Here is a 20,241-nt window from a genome sequence, read left to right as displayed (position 1 = left end):
TAGAATATAAACCTCTCAAACTCCTCTATAGGTACATAATAAATAATCACTGGGTGTATACTTTGAATGCATTTAGGGAAAAAAACTGCATGATACCACATTTTGGCATTTGTCTTATTAGGGAAGTGTCATTTAGCATTAGTAGTCTCATTACTTCGGGCTGACTTCACCTGTGGCTGTATTTCTGACAAGAATATCAAGTAGTTGTTCAAGATATTGCACCTGCTGCTTTCAGGATGAAGGCTTAAATATAACCACTTTACTGAGTGGCACAATTGTACCTATTTCTGTCAGGAAAAAGTGTCTTTCTTACCGAGGTAACACATCAGTGTCGTGAGCTATTGGCAAAATGTACTTACTTTGTAATTAATGACAAGAAGCAACCTAGCATTTAATAAAATTATGTGAGTTTTCTTATTTGAAATATAATCTCATTTCTCTGATTATGTTAGGCTTAGTATATTGTTTAATGGATGTAATAATCATCTAATTCATCATTTCAGCTTAAAAAAAAATCCCTTTTACTCAATTTTAGTTAACACTACGAAATGACAGTCTGGCCTTAACAGCTCACTTTCTGCATTTCTAGAAGGGCCTGAAGAAAACAGGTGGCTGAGATCTGTAGTGTACTAAAGATGACTCAGTTCATTCATTTAACATATCCTTCTGGACTTTGTAAGGCTAGAGTGCAGTTGCTTGGAAAGAATCCAGAAAAATTTCCTAAGCTTAAATGAAGACAGAGTGCTTGCAGTGTAGTTTCAATTTCTAAAAATGAGTTTTCTTTTCCATACCTAAAGGATGGTAAAGTCTCCATCCAATTCAAAGTCCTTTAAACAACGTCAAAGATAAACATCTATGGAAAAGTAAGGGAAACACTGACTTCCAGAGAGCCATGGGTTGATCTGGAAGGCAAAATTATGGTGGTAAGGAGGACTTTGAAACTGATGCATGGTAGCAGGCTAAAAGCAACTTTAGAATAGAGGAGATTGGTAGCTGGACCCAATCTAAGTGGTAGGAAGCAGTAACCATTCCAGCTGATCTCCAGGAGAGGGGAAAACCTCTAGTGAGTTGTGGGAAGATGGACTGTAGGAGAATAGAGACAGTGCTGAAGGCAATCTCGCCCCTGAGGAGTTGCAGCTGTACTAATTACCAAAGAGTAGGAACAGCCTTGCCTTTAATAGGTCACAGCTGTGTCCAGTAAGACCTGCCCTTAATAGGGCACAGCTGTGTCCAATCCTTATTGGATACAGCTGTGCCCTATTAAGGCTGCTATAGGGTGCCCTATAATGGGTGTTATAAAGAGTGGGTCAGCTTATTGAGAGGAAGGTTAGCAGGCTGGAGTCACTTGGCTGTGCTGCTGTGAGGAGTAAGGGTTGGGTGGTTGTGATAGGGACAGGAGGGAGTCAGCCAGCTGTGTAGAAGAAAGAGGAAAAGAGTCAGTGTTGCGAGGAGCTGCCCATGGGAACTCAGAGAGAAGGTATGAAAGTCTTATGGTAAGAGAACAAACTAACAGTGACAGTTCCCATCCACCATCGATTGGTGCCAAGCACTGATGCCAACAATTGGTGGCCCATATGGGGACAGATCCTGACAGTGAGTAGCATTGATGTTCAACCTGTATTAAACTGTCCTTGAGGGCCAATGTTTACAGGACTTGTTTCTCTCTTCAAAGCCACTGTACTTGGAGAAATTAAAATAGCCACTTCAGCATTCCTTATAAAGCAGGTTTTGGGTTGTTCTTTCCTCTGTAAACCATTCAGAATGAAATAAGTGGTAGAGGTTTTCCTTTAAACTTTGAAGTTTTACTGTGATTAAGGTCAGGTGAAGTTTGTCTTTTTGATGTTTTCTCTGCTGTTTTGTCCTGACTGGCAACAGAATCAGTGCTGCACATATCCACAGAGAATTATACTTATTACAAAGTAGCCAGCACTTTAGGGCTTGTGAAGTTCTCTCATAGGCTACCTTCTTTGAAGTTGTCCCTTGGAAACACCTGAGGTTATTGAGCAAAGGAAGCTTTCTCAACATAATTTTTTGTCTGAACTCTGAAAAGAAACTGTGTAGTAAAGGGCTTTAGGTAGAAAAATCAACATTAGGTGTAGAGAGTTCACTGAAAAAGAAAAAAATAATCCTATTTGAAGTAGCTTAAAAACATAGCCCCTCCTGACATCAGTGGGATAGCCCTGAAAAAGATATCCTGGGGAAGCATGGCAGTGTTGAATCCTTGCCCTTTTCCCAGTGACAAAAGTCTGGCAGCTGCTGTATGGCATCAGTTCTATGGCCCTGGAAGCTGTGTGCTAGCAGGGCTTCTTTCTATGAACACACCATTTATGTTTGGGATAGACCACAATAACATACGCTGGCAGATCAATTTCTACAACTTTTCTGGTTTTTTGTCAGTCTGCTGCCTTCAGGGAATAAAAATGGATTTTGACTTTTATTTGTAGATCTCCCAATCAAAGGTGTGGACAAATTGATGTGAGTGGTTGAATTATTACAGCTTAGAAAGTGACTATTTGTAATTTCAGATTAGTTAGCTGATTCTATACATGCTCCCAACTTGTTACTAACATACTAGCTTAAATATGATGGCTGAAATTTTTTTGTTTGCAATCAACTAACACTAGACACATGATTATTTAATATAGTGCTTGTAACAAATATGTTAAAAGTAGAGAACTCAATTTTTTTTTTTGTTTAGTGGCCCTACTCAAAGATGCTCCTGTGGTGTAGGGAGGCATACTGTATTATAGGAGAGGAAACTGATGCTCTTTCTGCCTTTTTTTTTTTTTAATGTTCAGTGGACCAAAACTTTCCTGTCTTTTTTTGACTTGTATTTGACAACTGTATAGTTATTATTTAAGCTAATATTATCACTAGTTTTTACAAATTATTGCAATATGTCAGGGACTAACTTGACAATCAGATCATGTCCTTGTTCTGTGCTTCCCAAATTGCCTTTACAGCAGTGAAGATTTTAAAAAGTTACTTGCTGGTATGTAGGAGGACAAGAGGACTGTCATGCAGTCCTCTTGTTCTTATTTTCTCTGGCAAAAAGTAGTTAATTAGTTGAGTAAAAGAGTTGTCTTGCAATGAATCACTAATGAACGATGAAACAGACTTCATACCTCCAGCAAGGTATTTACAAGTTTGGGAGAGGTGAAAAAACAGATCATAATATTAAGAGAGAAGAGGACAAAAAAATAGTTTCTCACTTGTTAAGGAGAACTTTCTTGCAATATGACTTGCCTCTGTAGCACCCTGCAGTGAAACTAGAGTTTGTGGTTTTCTTTTTTGGTGCATTACCTTTGTTGTGTGCTTGCAGGGTATACGGGAGTTTTTGTGGGCTCACTTTTGATCCAGGTTGTGGTTGCTGTGATTTAGAGGAATAAATGCAGCGAATAAGCCCCTAGCAGTGAGCAACAGGTGACCTTACCTGAAGAGATTACTCGTGCCTGAAGTGGGTGAAGTAACTCTTGCTCCCTACCTTTTGTCATTATAAATGCATTGGAGCATTCTTTTGGGCAGAGTTTTCTGCTGAGGGTTTTGTCAGTTTTGTAGGCGTTCCTCGAAATGGGTCTTAAAAATGTAGTTGGTATTTTCTAACAACACTTAAATCTGAGCAAGAAAGAACAGTCTCAGTCTTTCTCTTCAGCATTATGGTCTTCAAGATTTTTTTTTTAAATGGTGATTAGCCTATATTTCAAGGAAATGTTCTGTTCAGCTCAAATATGAATGACTAATAGTTCCTTATGCTATTGCCTCTAATAAATCAATGGCTGATTTCATTCAAAGAGAGATTAGGTGGGACACACTGTTTTGTTTTTAAGCCCCCTGAAAACACAACACACTGTTACATGGCTTGGGAAGACCCATACAGACATTCTATGCATCCCTTAAGAAAATGGTCTCCAGGATTCTCATAAACACCTCACTGCTGAGCTGTTTCTTCTCCTTTTCATAAATGACAAACAAATTATTCTCTTGAAAGGGAATGGGGACAAATTTGCCAAACAGGAATAATAAAAAAACCATAAACCTTTTAGATGGAGCTCATGGGTTCTGCTCCCTCCACTAGTAAATTGTTAATACAGCCTAACAGTGCTAATTTCAATATAGCTGTGGCACAAACGTAATACTTACTAGCTCACAGGAGCAATTTTTAAGGCTGAATTTTTTGTGAGTTTCTCCTTTTGTATGTCTTCTGTTGATCAAGATATCATCTCTGATTTTTACTACAGCATCTTAATGTTTTTATTAAGATATTTAAGGCATGTAGTGTAATGAGTGAGAATAATTACCACTATATGGAACTCTCAGCAGTATCTTTAGATATGCAGATTGCTTTCAGAAATGGCCTTATCTTGAATTTTCTCAGTGGTGAAGCAAAGCTTCCTTTGGCACTGAAAGAAAAGTGTTATGAAGATCCCCTTGGTAAAACTGCAGTGATGATAGGTTTAGAATTTACCTTTATACTGCTGTACAGACTCTGAATGAAGCATATAAGGGAAAATTTGTATCCTTTGATTAGGGTACAAATTGAACAGACCTTAAAGGTTAAAAATGGCATGGGCTGTTTGAGACCCAATTGTAGGGCTCAAAGTATGTTACTGTCTCACCTAGTTTTGGGTAGAGGTCAGAAAGAAAATGACAATAATAATTATTTTACCTTTCACAGCTGATCCTGGCAGCAAAAGGCAGTTTCAGATAAGATTAGATCTTTTATTTAATGGCTCTTTCAAAGGAAGAAAGGTCTTAGCCTGGGGCCCTGATATAAGTTTTCACTGACTACGATCACAAGACATTTCTTTCAATACAGGTTTCCTCTCTCAGCTGTCTGAGTGTGAATTGAAATGGATGTACTCACCAAGCTGGTACAGATGGCTGTGTTCTTGGCTATTGCATGGAATTAATTGGTGTTTTCTATTCCATATATACCCTTACCTTGTCCATACCTCAATAGCTCAGTGCATTGAACAATCTATGTAACATATGTCACACATTCTTTTTCTCTCTGATCTTTTTCCCTGGAGGGGGAAGATGTGCAGCATGTTGTCTTGCTCTGGGAGCATGGTAAACAGATTTTAAGAGAAACCTCCAGGGTCACCAAGTCTCATCTCAGGCTGTGGCAGAAACCTGCTTTACATAATACTCTTGTGAGCTGAGCAAGCTCCAGTCAAACATCAGATTTCTTTGTGCTGCTACTGGACAGCTGTTATGCTACTTTCATATAAGGACTGGAAATCTTTCCTTTAGAGCTTCAGGTTTCCTGCCTTCTTTTTTGCCTATTCCATATTGTGTTCATGTTGCTCTTGATCTTAATTAGCTTTTTTTGCCTTCTAAATGATCTGTCATACTTACTGAATTTATAGACACCAGTCTTTCTCTTCGCATATGTTTTGGTAGGCTGTTGTACTGTTAGTACGGGTTTGACTGTGTTTGAAATAATTATTTCATCAAAATTAAAGCTGAGAAAAATAATTCCAAATGGATTTAATTTTTCATTTCTCGCAACCATTAACTTGAGCTACAGCAGAATTAGTACTTTATTGATGCATGATAAAACCCATCCTTAAAGTTGGGTAAGAAACTTGCTATGTATTTTAATATACACTGCCTAAACATCTAATAGGATTCAGTTTAGTCTCCTGTCCCTCCTCAGGTAAGGCTTCAAGAATAACCCTACTCATTTCAAAGGAGTCTCTGCTGAACAAAGTTCAAAGTTCTTGAACAAAGTTCAAAGTTCTTGAACAAAGTTCTTGCTAGTAGCAAGTCGGGGTGAGGTTGTCCAGCCTCAGTCTGGGACCTGAGGAAAGCTGTCAAAGCAGCATGGCTCAAACTGTACTGCCTTGGAATAAGTCCCTTGGTGACAGCAGGTCCTGGCCTATAAATACCTGGAAATGCCTCTGCCTGGGTCATTCTTAGCATATGACAAGGCTACAGTGCTTACCCAAGTACAGGGTTGTAGGATTGGGCTGCTTGGTGGTGAGTTCCCACCAGGCACAGATCTTCCTCTCCTCCCCACACTCGTGCAGGACTGCTGCTCTGCTGTACCTCTGGCTCACAGAAAAAAAAGCAGAATTGACCTGATTGCTGAATATGATGTTGAGTCACAGGCTAGAAAAGAGGCCATTCTGCTGTACTTCAAATTTATGAGAAACTAGGGCAGTTCAGTGCAAAGGGCTGGGGATCTTCAGTCTTGTGTGACACTAGACCTGTCAGGTTTGTCTGCAACTTAGTATGACAATGACAGTCTTAGTGTGTCTGCATCATGTTGATCTGTGGCAAATGATCCACATTTTTGGAAAAATGCACATATATGCACTGGGCTTATAGAGAGTGCCTGAACTGTTTCTTGCTGCATTTTCTTTCTGATAGCTATACTTCTGAGGTGTTTTAATTTTTTTTGTGAGGGAACTTAGACTTATTCAGAAGTCCTCCTCTTTGCAATTTGCTGTTTCAAACTGTTGTTGGAAACGGGGAAGTGGAATGTCTTTGATCTTGCTTGAAAAGACTAGACTTCTGGATCTAGAAGTGATCAGCATATTTGATCTTACTCCCTCATTAAACGAAATAAACATTATGGATGTGGATAGCATCAAATCAATTATTCTCTTTTTGAACCATTTCTTGTTACTGTTAATAGATATGGGTTCTTTTAAATCCATCTGTTCCTCTTATGTGATGGGTGTTCATCATAACTTCTGTACTCATGTCAGGCATAAAATATTCTAAGAAAACTTGGGGTTTCACCTGTTTCCATAGCAGAAGGCACCCTGAGTTTTGTAAAACTGTTGTTTTGGCTTGCTGAATGTATAATAGAAGTGAATTTGAGAATCAGTTTTTATCTATAGTTTGGACCACACTGTTCAAATAATTGCCTTGCAAAGGGTTATTTCTGAAGTTCTTTCAGTTAGAAAGTCTCCTATTCTATGAGAGACATCATGAAGCCTAAAATTTAGCTGTCATGAACATTGCTTAGTCAAATTAGTGTGACTTTGAAAATGTTACCAGATCAGTGTGTTTTAAATGTGCATCCATCTTTCATTCACTTTTGTCAACATAGACTGCATGTTATACAGACAGTTTGGAATTAAATCCTTTTTTCCTGTATTAGCTCGGCTGTGGGTTTTGCTGTAGAAATGTTTATAAAACTTCACTCTTACTGTCTGATCTGTTCCCTTTTCTACCTAACCATTCCTTGTTTAATATCCCCTTTACTATCCATTTTTAAGTCAGCATAAGAAAAGAAACTTGCAGCCACCAGTTCAGTTAAGACCTACTAATACATGGATATCCTGTTGCTTCACTGAACTCTGAGCATGTTCACTTTGATGGATCTATTTTACTCTTCCTTCTGCTAATGTTGCTTGATTTTGGAGGGGGAAGCTATCACTTTCCCATCACAGTTCAATTGGTTAAACGCATGATGTAATATATACATTTTTTTTTTTTTTTACAGGAAATTATGGGGAAAGTGGAATGGAAGCCTTCAAAGAGTTGGCTGCCCAAGAGGGTCTCTGCATTGCTCACTCTGACAAGATCTATAGCAATGCTGGTGAGAAGAGCTTTGACCGCCTGCTCCGCAAGCTGCGAGAGAGGTTACCCAAGGCCAGAGTGGTGGTGTGCTTCTGTGAGGGAATGACTGTCAGGGGCATCCTCATCGCCATGCGGCGCCTGGGAGTGCTCGGGGAGTTCCTGCTAATTGGAAGGTACGGCTCTGAGCGTGCTTTCTCTGCCTTTCCTCTCCCTCTCATCCTCTAGGCAGGCCTTTGATTTCAGAGCTGTGCAGCTGGTGATTTCCATATTTAATTGTGTGCAGCATGAAAAGAAGTGGCAAGATGGTAGAGTAGATTCTCAGGAAGGAGAGATGAAGATGTATGCCAACTTGATCAGTGGAAATAGTTTTTGCTGAACTAAATGTTAATTACTAACTCTTATATGGATATATGACATTATTGTTTTTGTGCTTTTTCACGCTCTAGAGGAATGTTCCATGGACAGAGTTTTAGACCTGAAGTAGGGAGTGAAGAATTCTGGTTTCAGTATGTGATCTGTGACACATGATGAAATTTTATGTTTGCATAAGGATGACCTTTCATGATTTGAAACTCCAATTACCAAGTGTTTTTGATTACTGGAATTTTTTCCAGCCTTATGATTAAAACCTTGCATTCTCAGTTGCACACTTTGTGATCTTTGCTGTTGAAAGCTGAGGCACTGATATTATGCAGGTTGGTTTGGTTTATAAATCATCAGAGTCGATGATGGTTAAATGAGTATGTATGTATGTGTGTTTTTATATCACCAGAGTAACAGTGCAGATAGATGTGTGTTGGACAGAAAAAGTCTGGTTTTATCAAAGTGAGAATGGTTGCTTTGCTCTACTAGAGTTTATCTTTGTAGGTATTCACTGAAATATGGTAAATTTAGTTCTATCACATACTTTATCCACAATTCAAATTTTGTGATAATTCTTATTTTGAGGCTTCTTTGACTTTCACCTTGATTTCTACCATGTCTTTGTCCATTTTTCTGTTTTGATGAACATTTCTCAAATTATGAGGATGGATATTTTCTGTCTTCTGTGTTGGATTGATAATGTCTGCTTTAATCCTTCTATTTACTCAGTTTCTTTATTTGTACTTTTAAAATTCCTTGAAGGAATGTTTAAATTAATTCCTTCAAGACCTTTGTCAGTTGTTTCCATGCCTGCTTAGCTTCTGCTGTCATCTGATCTTATCAATCTTCTTTTTGTCCCACTTTTCCCCCAAAGCCTTTGTGTCTGTATTTGTGTCCTTTTGCTCTGTGCTGTGGTATTGACTTCCCCTGACTGTGTTGCTTCTCAAAACCCACAGTTATGATTTCCACAAGTCAGATCCCTACTCTGGCCTAAAGAATAAACTGAAAGCATTAAGGCATTCTCATCAATTTTTTGTGCCAGTCCTTGTTTGCTATCTATTTGAAGCAGAGGTTCTAGAGTATCTCCAAAAGGTTGTGAAGATAAGATATAACACACTTGGACAACTGCCAGCACTAAAATGAAGCAAAGAGTAAGGCTGTATTGAAAGTGGTGTGTTTCAGATTGTGCATGTGTGGTTAAAGTGCATCATTTAGTTTGCATCAGTTGAAATGAATAATGGGGGTGACATATTTTATGTATGGATTTTCAGTGAATAGAAGAAACTGAATATAATAAAATTAGTCTCAGTGACATCATTCCCAGTCTTTTAGCAAATACCCTGAAGCTTTGGGCAATGCTGTTCTTCATGTATTGTCACTGTAGCAGTGTCTCATTGTTCACTGATTTTGGTGCTCCCTCTTGATGCTCATCATACTGAGAACCAAATAAATTAAACCTCCTACATTAAGCCACAAACCTTAGTTTCCTATTAGACCACTCAATCCCCTACTCCTTGGATAGGTGGAATATCTAAGCTTTAAATTTTGACTTTGAGCCCTTATCAAACATAACACTGGTCCATAAATTTCAGTTGTTTTTCTTAGAATTTGTCCAACAGTGTAGTTCTGAGCTTTTTGTCAGAAATAGCCACCTATTAAATTGAATAATGTAATTTCTTTGGAAGTCACTATGTATTTTTGAGGTAGATTTTTGCCTAGTCTTCCTTTGTGCTTGTAGTTGGGTATGGGAGACTCCTTTTTAGGGCCAAGTGGGTTCTGTCAATTGTAAAACAGACTGGTTATTGCTTTGCATAGTCTGGATTATGCATGACAGCTGGTTGAAATAAAAAGTATTATAGGGCTTGCACATGTTCTTATGTGCTTGCAGAGCTAAAAGAAAAGAAACTTTCTTTGAATTGTCCTAATTAAGTGATTATAAAAAATGGCAAATTAGCAAACTTGTGAATAAGTAAGTTGCAGTGGAACTGCAGTGCTGTGAATTTGGTCATCTATATACAAAGAGGAACCAAGGCACACATTAACATTACTTTGATGTGCTATTCAGTATTTTTCATTCAAGTACCCAGCTAAGCAAAAAATTAAGAGTTTTTTAAGGACATTCTTTTAATTGAGAGAAGTGGGAGTGAATGTGAAATCAAGATTTTTTTTCAATAGTAAACTAAACAAAGCCTTTAGTTTACCCACAAGTTTATTATCACCTACATTTTGTCAAACCCATACTCTGCTCTGACTCACTGTAAAGAGGGAGACTTTGCAAAGGAACACCTGGCTAAACAGTTCTCTTCCTGCTACCTCTTCAATATTGCTATTTGTCAAAGTAGAAATGAACAGCTTAGCTTAACTAAATTCATGCTATCAGAAAGAGAGCTGGGAACTAAATTTGACTTCTGTTTAATCCTAAATTCAGTCTCCCTTACTACTGGAAGTGGGAGTCTGTTATTTTAGTGAGAAGGGAGTTCCTCTCTCTGAATCTGGAGGGAGCTGGAATTAAAACAGTACAATAGATGAGGTTACAGGCCTGCCTGAGGCAGAATGGCAGGTATTCTGAAATCGATAGTGTTGAAAGGTAGCAGAGAATGAGTGAGAAAATGTATTAAATTATTAAATAATGACAAATTTTAAAAGGGACTGATAATGAAAGGGAAAGAAGACAAAACTTGGTCGTGGCTTTTTGTATAAAAAAATATTAGACTTGGAGTGAGCAAAGGCAAAAATGTTGCTAAAAATATAACAGTACTTTTAAGGGAATTCAGTTGATAGCTCTTTTAGCAGAAATTAGTTTTGATGCGAAGAGATTACGTAGGAAGATGCTCAACCTTGTGTCTAATCATGTTTATGCAGGCCGCTGGGTTTTATATTACTTAATAAGCATCAATTAGATTTTGTGAGAATTTTGTGAGATTGAAGAATTTCATATATGTCCCCTGAGATCATGCAAGAAAAGGTGTCTGACTTTTCAGCATCTGTATGGGTAATGAAAAACAAATGAAATAACCAGTTTTAAGAGATGCTCTAAGGTCATTGGAGAAGAGAAATTTTTAGATTAATAGTTGGAAATTAAAATGCTCTTTCACAATTTGTTTTCAAACTCCTACACTCAATGGGTTGTGTAAAAGTATGAGGAACTTTACAAAGGAAGGGTTTTATTAGTGCACATACTGTTTTTCAGTACAGTCTTTTGTAAAGGACAGGTACTGCTTTACTTCTGTAGGCTTTCTAGTGCTTTACAACCTCCTTTAATGTTGCTTATGGGCTGTTGTAGAACTATAAATTTTGAGTGTCAGTAGAGCAATCTCTCAAAGTTTGAATGCTTAGCAGTTAGGGTATGGTTGGATTCTCTACTGTCACACTATTTTGAAGGGCAAATCTGCAATTCTTTCTATGTTTCTAATAAAACTCATTTAGCATAGGATGATGGAGCTTTCAGAGTACATACTGTGGTAGCATTTTTTCTGACTGTTCCCCTTCAAAAGCCAATATAAATAATGGTTTTGGCATTTAAATTCACACTTTCTAAAATATTGACAAGGCATTATCATTGTAAACTGTTTGGTCCTATTATCTGATATTTCTGGATAGGTGCAACTTGATTGCATCCAAGTGCAAGAGTAAACAACTTGGTGAGTTGACAGAGAAATGTGACCTGATGTGGTCATCGCTGGGCAGCAGGGTGTGTGGGAGGATTTTGGCAGACACCTAGGGCAGTTATCCCTTCCAAGGCCTGGGATTTTATGTGAGAACACACATATAATCCCGCTGAGTTGGTACAGCATTTGACAGAGGAATGCTTTGCCTACCCTAAACAGACCCATCAGTTCCTTAGCATGTTTTCAGCTCTGCAGCGGAGGAAGAAGGGTCTCTGCACTTGAGGACACCATGGCTAAGGCAGGCACCCAAACCCTATGCACAATAATCATCTCAGCTGTCAAAAACTGGTGGCAGAGATTGATGGGTCCATAACATAATTTAGTGAGGGAGGAGGAAAAATCTGGTCAGGAAGCTGGCCTTTCTTCTAGGAAAGGAAGCAGGAGAAGGAAATGACAGAAGTTTCTCTGTTTGAATCTACTTTAATTGGCAAGAAATTATTTTAATTTGCCCCAGGTTGAGTGTCTTGCCTGTAATGGTAACATCCATTTCTGCATTTTAACTTGTGAGATTTTTTTTTTTTTTTCCCCTGTTTTCTACCTTTGTTCTTTTCAGTAGGGTAGCTGGCAAGTGGCTGGCTGAGCATTTGGCTGCTGACCAAGGTTACAGATGATATAGCTTGCACTGCCAAGAGCATGACGTTATGTACTTTTCTTTCATTCAGTTCTGACATCACAAATAACGCAAGAGTATCACAAATACCACCTCACATATGTGGCTAAAAAGACTGCCTGCTTCTTGCTCCCTGATGAGTCCCTGGTGCCAGTGGCTCATGCATTACTTATCAAGTGCCTGAGAATATTTTATGGTGATGGAATATTCTTCATAAGGGAGATGACCATCAGAGGATATGACTGTTCTTTTAAATTTGACTAGCTGAAAGATGCTGTACTCTGCTCTGCAATGCACCATGTCCTCATCACATAGGCTGCCCATATTTATGAAAAATGAATAACAAATGTCCACGTTCTCCCAAAGCAGCTGAAATCTTTTGCAGGGCCAATGTGTCTAATTCCATTAAGAAAAAAATTGCTATTTTTAAGTACTTAAGTAGAGTACAAAGAAATCGGTAAGAACCAACAGTATGTTGTCAATGGGGGAAAAAAACTTGCCTTGTTCTAGCACAGATTATCTAGGATAGCTTTGGTCCTTATAAAACTGGCAAAAATAGCAAATATGGTAGAATGTTGCTCACTATACTGTTTTATACCAACTTTCTTTGAATGGGAGTGTGTTAAGAAAAGTGGTAGTAATCCAGCACTGCCCAATGCATAAGATTGAACCCAAACCATTCATATTCCATGTGCTGTTCTTTGAGAGGGCAGTCTGGGTGGTAAATCTTGGTGGTTTGAAAGTAGAAAGTAGAGATGATGAGACAATTGACATGCTGAAAATAAAAAGAAAAATAGTAATTTGAGACCCAAAGGTTTACTTTCCATGCATTTTACTCCAGAAAGAGGGTTGTTTTTCCTTCCTAGTACCTCCATGATCAAAGGTGTTTAGAATGACTACTATTAATGTTTCTGTTGTTGACACTCCAAGTTAATGGAAGAGTCAACAACACTTTAAATGTGTTTAAATAAGTGTTTAGACATAATCAGAAGTTTAGCTGGGTTTGGATTAAAATTCCTGGATTAAAATTGAGGTAGATTCTGTGAAATGCTAAAATAAGTAATTCTCATTTTTAAAATGCTTTCAGAGTCTAGCTGAAGTTGATCTTTGGATTGGTATTTGTATTGTCAATTAAGATAGTCCCACCTGAAAACATCAGACCATTTTCTGGATATTATCAAGGTTTTTAATGGGATCTACTGCTAACTTTCAAGTCTGAAACATTAGGCCATGTCCTTAGAAAATTTTATACGTTATTCATGGTTGTTGCAGTCTATCACCCGTTTACTATGACAAGAATTTGTCATCTATGTCAATGAAAACAGAATTACATGATGCAAGAAGATTGAGCAAGCACATTTTGTTTACTCTCTAGCCTACAGTAACATCAATCCATGTTAAAAGACAATTGCATATGAAGTGCCAATTAAATAGCAGTATACTTGAGTAGAACTGCATTTAGTCTTAATAAAAAAAGCAATACTCACTTTTACAGAGACAAGAAAATACAAGAAAGATATGTATTTTTTATGGCAAGTGGGATTTATGTATTGCAGTGGGCAATTTTTTATATATGGGGGTGTTTTGTCTTTTCACTTCTATGTGTTATGAGTTAAACTAGGTTTTGCATGTAATTAAATCTCTTTCATATGGGGCATCCAGAATTAGTTTTAAAAGTGTGTATTAATCCTTAGCTATTTATGTGTATGTGCTCAGTACTTTAAATGAAGATGAAATGTACAGAAGTTGTAGGTGAGATACTGGTGCTTTTGTAAGTGATTATTAAAATTCCAATTTATAAGTTAAGATGTTTTAATAAATATTTACTCAGTTTTTTAAAGTGATATGAACGCTTGCTGGCTTGACAAACAGGATGTGAAAATGTGTTTTAAAGCAATATACGGTGTTTAATGTTAATGTACTTTTTCCATAAATGAAAGTAAAGGACTAGTGTTTTTTTTTTGCTTCTGAATATGCAATGCAATTGATTATCAAAGCAAAGGAATTCTATCTTTTACTTGCTTAAGTCACTGGAATAGGAGAGGAAACAAAAGCATACAACTAAGTGTTCTAATAAAATTACCAAATGTTATGCTTGAACATTATGATGGTAAAACTTGTGGGGAAAAACCCCTCACAATTCTATATTTCTTAAAACTTCTGGGATTCTAGTGCAATTGATGCTTCTTACTTAGCAATGGAAAGCTAAGACTTGGTTTAGTGTTTTTAAATTGTCTTGGCATAGGTTCTGCAGGAAGAGTTATCTAAGCTAGTAATGTCCAAGTGTATGCAAGGAAGGACCAGCCTTGACAGAAATAATTTACCTTTAAATTTTCTATTAAGTTTTCCAACCCTGAAAATATGCAAAAAGTTCAAGATCTGCTTGTTGTCTATGAACTAATATGGATGTGGGATAATTTAGTTATTAAGTAGTGCTGTGTCTTAATGGATTATTTATTAGGCAGTATAGGTTTTATCATGCCCCTGCAGAAACTAGGAGCTGGATGGCTGCTGCTCACCTGGAAAATGATGTTGTACTTTTATGTGAATGAATCGTATTTCAAGGGTCTTTGCATAATTTATGTAGGGCCAGACTTTGTCAGGTATGTCTCTGTGAGGCTGAGGTTCTTTATAAATGGTTAGGAACCAAAGCAAAGTTTTTCTCAGAACAGTTGAAATAAGACCCTAATACTGTGACCTTTCAAATCTCTATAGCTTACTTTCAGTTCCTTTTAGTGTGCAACTAGAAATGAAACTTAAAGAAGTTCTGGTAAAAAAAATGAGTAAAATCCTCACTCAAAATATAGAACTCTATAATTTTTTTGTAAGGTTTATTTTCTTAATTCTAAGCAGAAAATTAATCACTTTTTCTAAGGGGAAAAACCAAAATTGGAGATTAATCTTACCTGGAATAATCATAATAATTATTAGGAATTATTATTTAAGAATATTTTTTTTGGTTTCCTGACATGTTTTGGTATAAAAATAAGTTTTCCTCTTGTAATATTGAAATATATCTAGTCAACTCTTAGCGATAGTTCCAGTCTTTGGATCATTAGAAAAACGTTGATTATAAGGTTAAATTATTGACTGAAGATGATAATTGCCTGAGCTGTACCCATACAAACAACACTTATTTTGACAGGCACAAGCACACCAAGGGGAAAATAATTTATGTTGCAATTTAAGCACCTTTCTCCTGCATCCTGGAAAGGAGGGAATGAAAAGCTTTAGAGCTTCTGTGAATAATCAGTTGGCTGCACTTTCAGTGCAGAAACTTAGTGCTTGTTTAAACCTTTGGCTCATTAAGCAGAGAAGGTAAAATAAAGAGCAGGGTATGAGGCTGTGGAGAAACTGTATATTTTTATATACTGCCTGTTTTTCATTAATTTTTTCCTTCCCTTTAAAAATGCCCTTAACCTAATGGCCTTTGCTGGAGAGCTCTGGTACATTTCCAAAGCTGCAAAATGTGCACAACTTTCAGCAGTCTGAGGAGATGAATTAATCTGAAGGGAAGCTAGCCTTGAAGCATCTGCATGAACATGCACTGTGAAAATTTTAGGTTGCGCAAGTGTATTAATCTGGCAGCCAAATACATAATGTCTCAAGCAGAGATTAAAGTGGACTAAAGACAACCATCCCATGTTGATAGATTCTAGTCTCTTGGTTTTCTGCTGAATTTTTCAGTCAAGAAAAATCCTTTCAGTTTCTAAGGCATAGTAGGGCTTTAGGACCCAGTGATGTCAACAGTTTGTTTCACAAAGTCAAAGCTGGCTCTTTCATGTTTCGCTATTGCCTTTTCAGCACCACCAGCCTGTTCTGCTATAGGACTAAAAGACTGTCCAGTTGTTGACCACGCCACATTCCAGTCTTACCTGCATTGTAGTTTAGTTATTTGTACCTCAGAGAGGGAGAATCAAAAGAAGAATTTTGCTTCCAAGTCTTCATATTCACTGTTGCCTGATAAGTGACCTGGCACTTATTTTAACTGACTTTACACCACATGCATTATTCACTATGAGCTATTTGTGGGTAAGCTTTGATACCTAGGGCTCATACAGTTATTTTCCATGCTGGTGATTTGGTTGTATTTATTCTTTCTGTGGGGAGTCACTGTTAAAGTTTTTTTGCCTCCTGGCCCTCTTTGAGGGTCAGGATGTAATGCAAGTCAGAGCTAGAAAGAAAAATACCCTACTGTTGTTTCACTTAATAGAAATGGAGTGAGCTATTTTCTTCTGCTTTGCAGAATCAAACTCAATTCCTTCTTTTTGTGTCTAAGATGAGGCTTAAAATCAACTCTTGCATGTCAACATGAGGATCAGGAAAGCTGTATAATAGGTCAAGTTTAAGCAATTGTGTATGCAGATATGGAGAATGTGACTCCAGTTATGATTTTTGCTTATTTCTCACAGCAGGGTATATCATTATGAGTTGCCATTTATAATCTATACATTTTCTCTACTCTTCCTTTGGTGTGTCTCTGAATATACACTCTTAGCTCTTTCCTTATTGTCATATATTACTTGCATTCTTCAGTTCCTTGCATACTGCATTTTGTTCTTTGCATCTTCATCCATCCTTTCCTGGTCTTTCTGCTCCATTTACCTGAGTCTGGACTTTCTTGAACCCTCCAGTGCCTGCTATTTTGTGTAGTAAAAAGTCTGTAGTGCTGGTGTAATTTCCTTTCTGTTAAGACATTAAGAGTTTTAGCATTACCTTAATCAGAAATGGAGATAAGCAAAACTTGCTCTTGAAAATCTTACTCATATAAAGGAGATGCTTGAGGAATAGGTTTCATTTCATGGCTCTTCTGTGTTATCTGTTTCTTTTGCGTTGGGCAGATGAGCACCCTATACCTAAAGCAATAATTAAATAAACCTACCCATTTAGGAACCATTTATTCTCTTTTTGTTTGTGGATGTGCAACAAGCAGTCAAAAAAAACTGTGTAAGACTGGTCCTTTTGTTGTTTTCAGCTCTTCTTGATGGGACTTTGCAGTATTATTACCATTAAAAACATAAAATGAAGTGTTTATCATATTAACTGCTGTTGCCTTTACAGACCCAAAATATTGTAATTGACTTGAATCTGGACTCATATACTATCCCTGGTATTTTAAAACTAAGCTCTGAGGAGAGGCAATGGTATAAGGAAGAGAAACTAGGCCAGTGCTCTGACTTTGGAGGTTGACAGCTGATCATTCTCAGAGTTGCAAACTGAGTGTGTGTGGGTATTTACTAAGAGCAAGCAAAAAAAACAAATGCCAAAGTCTGTTGAAAGCACCACTGTGAAGGCCAGTGCCCAGAGCAGTTTCAGTGGCACACCTAGAGTACAAGACTAGAGGTGTTAATTTGCTTGCATCTCAAAGGAATTGTCTCAGCAGGGTGATTACATCATATTTTAAGTGAACCTTGAGTGGCAATGGGGAGTTTGCAGGGTTTATGAGATGCTCTCCAGTTCTCCAAGTTTAATAAAAATAGAAGATGGTAGAGCACAATGTTTCTCAAGAGGTCTATGTCCAAGTATAACTGATCTCTTTTATCTGTTTGTTGTTTGTTTATGGGAAAACTTCTTGGATGGGGAGACTTATCTCAAGCAATTGTACAACCACCTATTCCAGCAGGGTAGCAATTGAAGTTTTAGAGAAACATAGGCAGAATTAAAGAGGAAAGACAAAAGGCAAAGAAAGGAGAAGAGGTAGCATTAAAATGCAAGAGAAAAACATCCATTATAGGAAGGCAAATAGAATGTGGAAGTGAGGGAGGATGAGTTATAAAAGTCTGTATGTGAGACAGAGATGAAGTGTGATAGAGGTTTGGTTACAGGCAATTATTATCTTTTTCTGATCTAGACTGAGGTATGTTAAGATACATGAAAAAGCAGAATTGTGATTCCAACCTGAAAAAGTGGTGGACTGCTAGCCCATCAGGCTTCCATAGAAGAATGCTTTGGCTGAACTGAACCTCTCCAGTAAAATATCAGGGGCTGAATTCTGTTTTCATGCTGCTGTGAATCAAGATTGACACTCTGGGCTCTTAAAGCAAGGGTGAAATAAGAGTATCTTCCTGATCTGAAGACCTTACCTGTAAAGAAGAGAAATATCCATGTGTCCTAGGATTGTGTTTGTCAATGGTGAACATTCAGTGACTGTGATTCAAATTAAGATCTTTTACTTCCACTCTTTTTTTCTCCTCTGTGAAGCAATATATCTCCTAGAATGTTGTCTGCTATTTTGTTTTCAAACCAGATGATTGGCATTTCTTGTAATTTTCATCCTTGGTATAAAAGTTCCAGGTGTTGTTGTTTAGAACTTCCAAAGCTATTAACTTTGAGAAAAACTAAGAGGTGCCTGTGAGTTCCCAGTATTAGTCTGAATATAAGAAAATGTCTTTGTACTTGACATCTGCTGGCTTTTAATTAAATCAAGTCTTTATAATGGAATAGGGAATATGAGTCTACCTGGATTCATTTTAATAATTTGTTAGACATAGTATCATAGTTTGTCATTTTTTGACTAAATGCACTGTTTTAAGGTCCTGCATGCTACAAATGCTTTGGGAAAAGGACAATCTTTTAGGTCAGTGAAATGCCATACAAAGAGAGGTAACCTTGGCTCATAATTGAGTTTGCTCATCACTCATGCAAATGTAATATTTAAAGCTGAATAAAAATATTTTAGGAAAGACTCACTTCACCAAGCAGAAGAGGGAGCTAAATTATGTGTGCTTACAAAAACATTATTTTGATGTTGCATGAGGGTCATGGCCCCACTACTTAAGTGGAGGTGTTCAGCGTCTGCAAGAGCAGCTGTTCCTCAAGTCCTGATAACAGTGGAAAGAGGCTGACTGGGAGCCTGGGGAAGAAAGTGTTTATTAAAGTGCTGTGGTTCTTTCAGACTGTATAGGCACACTGATACAAGCTTCCAGTTCTCCAACAGAGCTCCAGAAAAAGATTCTGCAAGGTGATGGAGACCTACCTAAAGTCTCCTTTTCCTGGCTTAAGGCAATGAAAGTTGTGCTATGATATCTAGTTCTTCATCTTTTAGAAGTTGAAGCTTTCCTTAAGCCAGAGTCCTTGGATTAGAGAAAACTGGATTTATGATCCCCTTGTAATATTCAGAATTTCTTGTAATCAATGATTTTGAGACTGCAGTTTCCACTAAAGAATGTGGCTGTTTCCTTGCAAGGTCTTCCACCAGATTAAAACTTAGTTTTCCTGTTAACCTCAAATGCCTTTCAGTCCCTAGAAAAACAGACCTTCATATACCTGCTCCTTACCTATCCAAATTCTCCAACTCTGCTCCTGGCAGCCTCTAAAATAAACTTCATACATTGTTAATGCCTATATCTGCAGCACAGTGAAAGCTGAAATAGTGGAGACACTCCAAGTATAAACTGAATTTAATATGAAAATAAGACATCAACTGTTGTATTTATGTTTTATTACATGTTGTATGTAACTTAATATGAAACTCAGGGATCCATTTAAATGAAACTGCCAAAATTTTCAGACTGAGAGGCAGAAGGAGCCTTGCTGTGTAACTAAAGGCTCCCCTTGAGGCAGGGAGTGATTTGCATCCCTCTTGAAGGAGTCAGGCCTATTGATCCTTATGGAGTATATGGAGAGCTAAATGATAGGGGCAGATGTACAGACAGAAAAACAGCTGTGCAGTGCTCCAAATTTTATGTATCTGTTTTCTTGGGTTTATTACATATGAAGTCAATTTATGCTGCAGTGGGTGATAGCCAAGGAAAAACAAATCTCAGGGCCTTGGTCTTTAAAAGGTATGCATCTCCAGTTGCTTTTCTCCCTGCTGATTTTTCAAAGATCTGTACAAATGATCGATTTTATAATCTTTTTGGAAGTTTAGTGGCTGAACTTAACATTCTGGAAATGTTGAAACTATTTCCTCTAGAAAATGTCAAAATAAATTGTCATAACATTTAACCCTCCATCATTTCCAAACTGGTAAATAATTTTGATCTCCCCACAAGTGTAATTTCCAGCAGATGTATTATTCATCCATTTTTTTAAAGTTTTATTTAAGCTTTTGAAATTGACTGA

The 20,241-nt window shown here is 37.4% G+C and overlaps 1 protein-coding gene across 4 annotated transcripts in view; it reads left to right on the top strand.

Moving 5' to 3' along the window:
* The window catches only part of GRM1 (glutamate metabotropic receptor 1), a 181,616-nt gene that overhangs the window by 29,759 nt on the left and 131,616 nt on the right, over positions 1-20,241 (top strand). For all 4 annotated transcript variants that reach the window (XM_021527014.3, XM_021527015.3, XM_021527017.3 and 1 more), the window contains exon 3: positions 7,460-7,709. In XM_021527014.3, coding sequence (XP_021382689.2) covers positions 7,460-7,709 — 250 coding nt within the window. The remainder of the gene's footprint in view (positions 1-7,459; positions 7,710-20,241) is intronic.

The sequence above is a fragment of the Lonchura striata genome, chromosome 3, assembly GCF_046129695.1.
Source record: "Lonchura striata isolate bLonStr1 chromosome 3, bLonStr1.mat, whole genome shotgun sequence".
Taxonomy (NCBI): Eukaryota; Metazoa; Chordata; class Aves; order Passeriformes; family Estrildidae; genus Lonchura; species Lonchura striata.
This window is presented reverse-complemented; position numbering and strand designations above follow the sequence as displayed.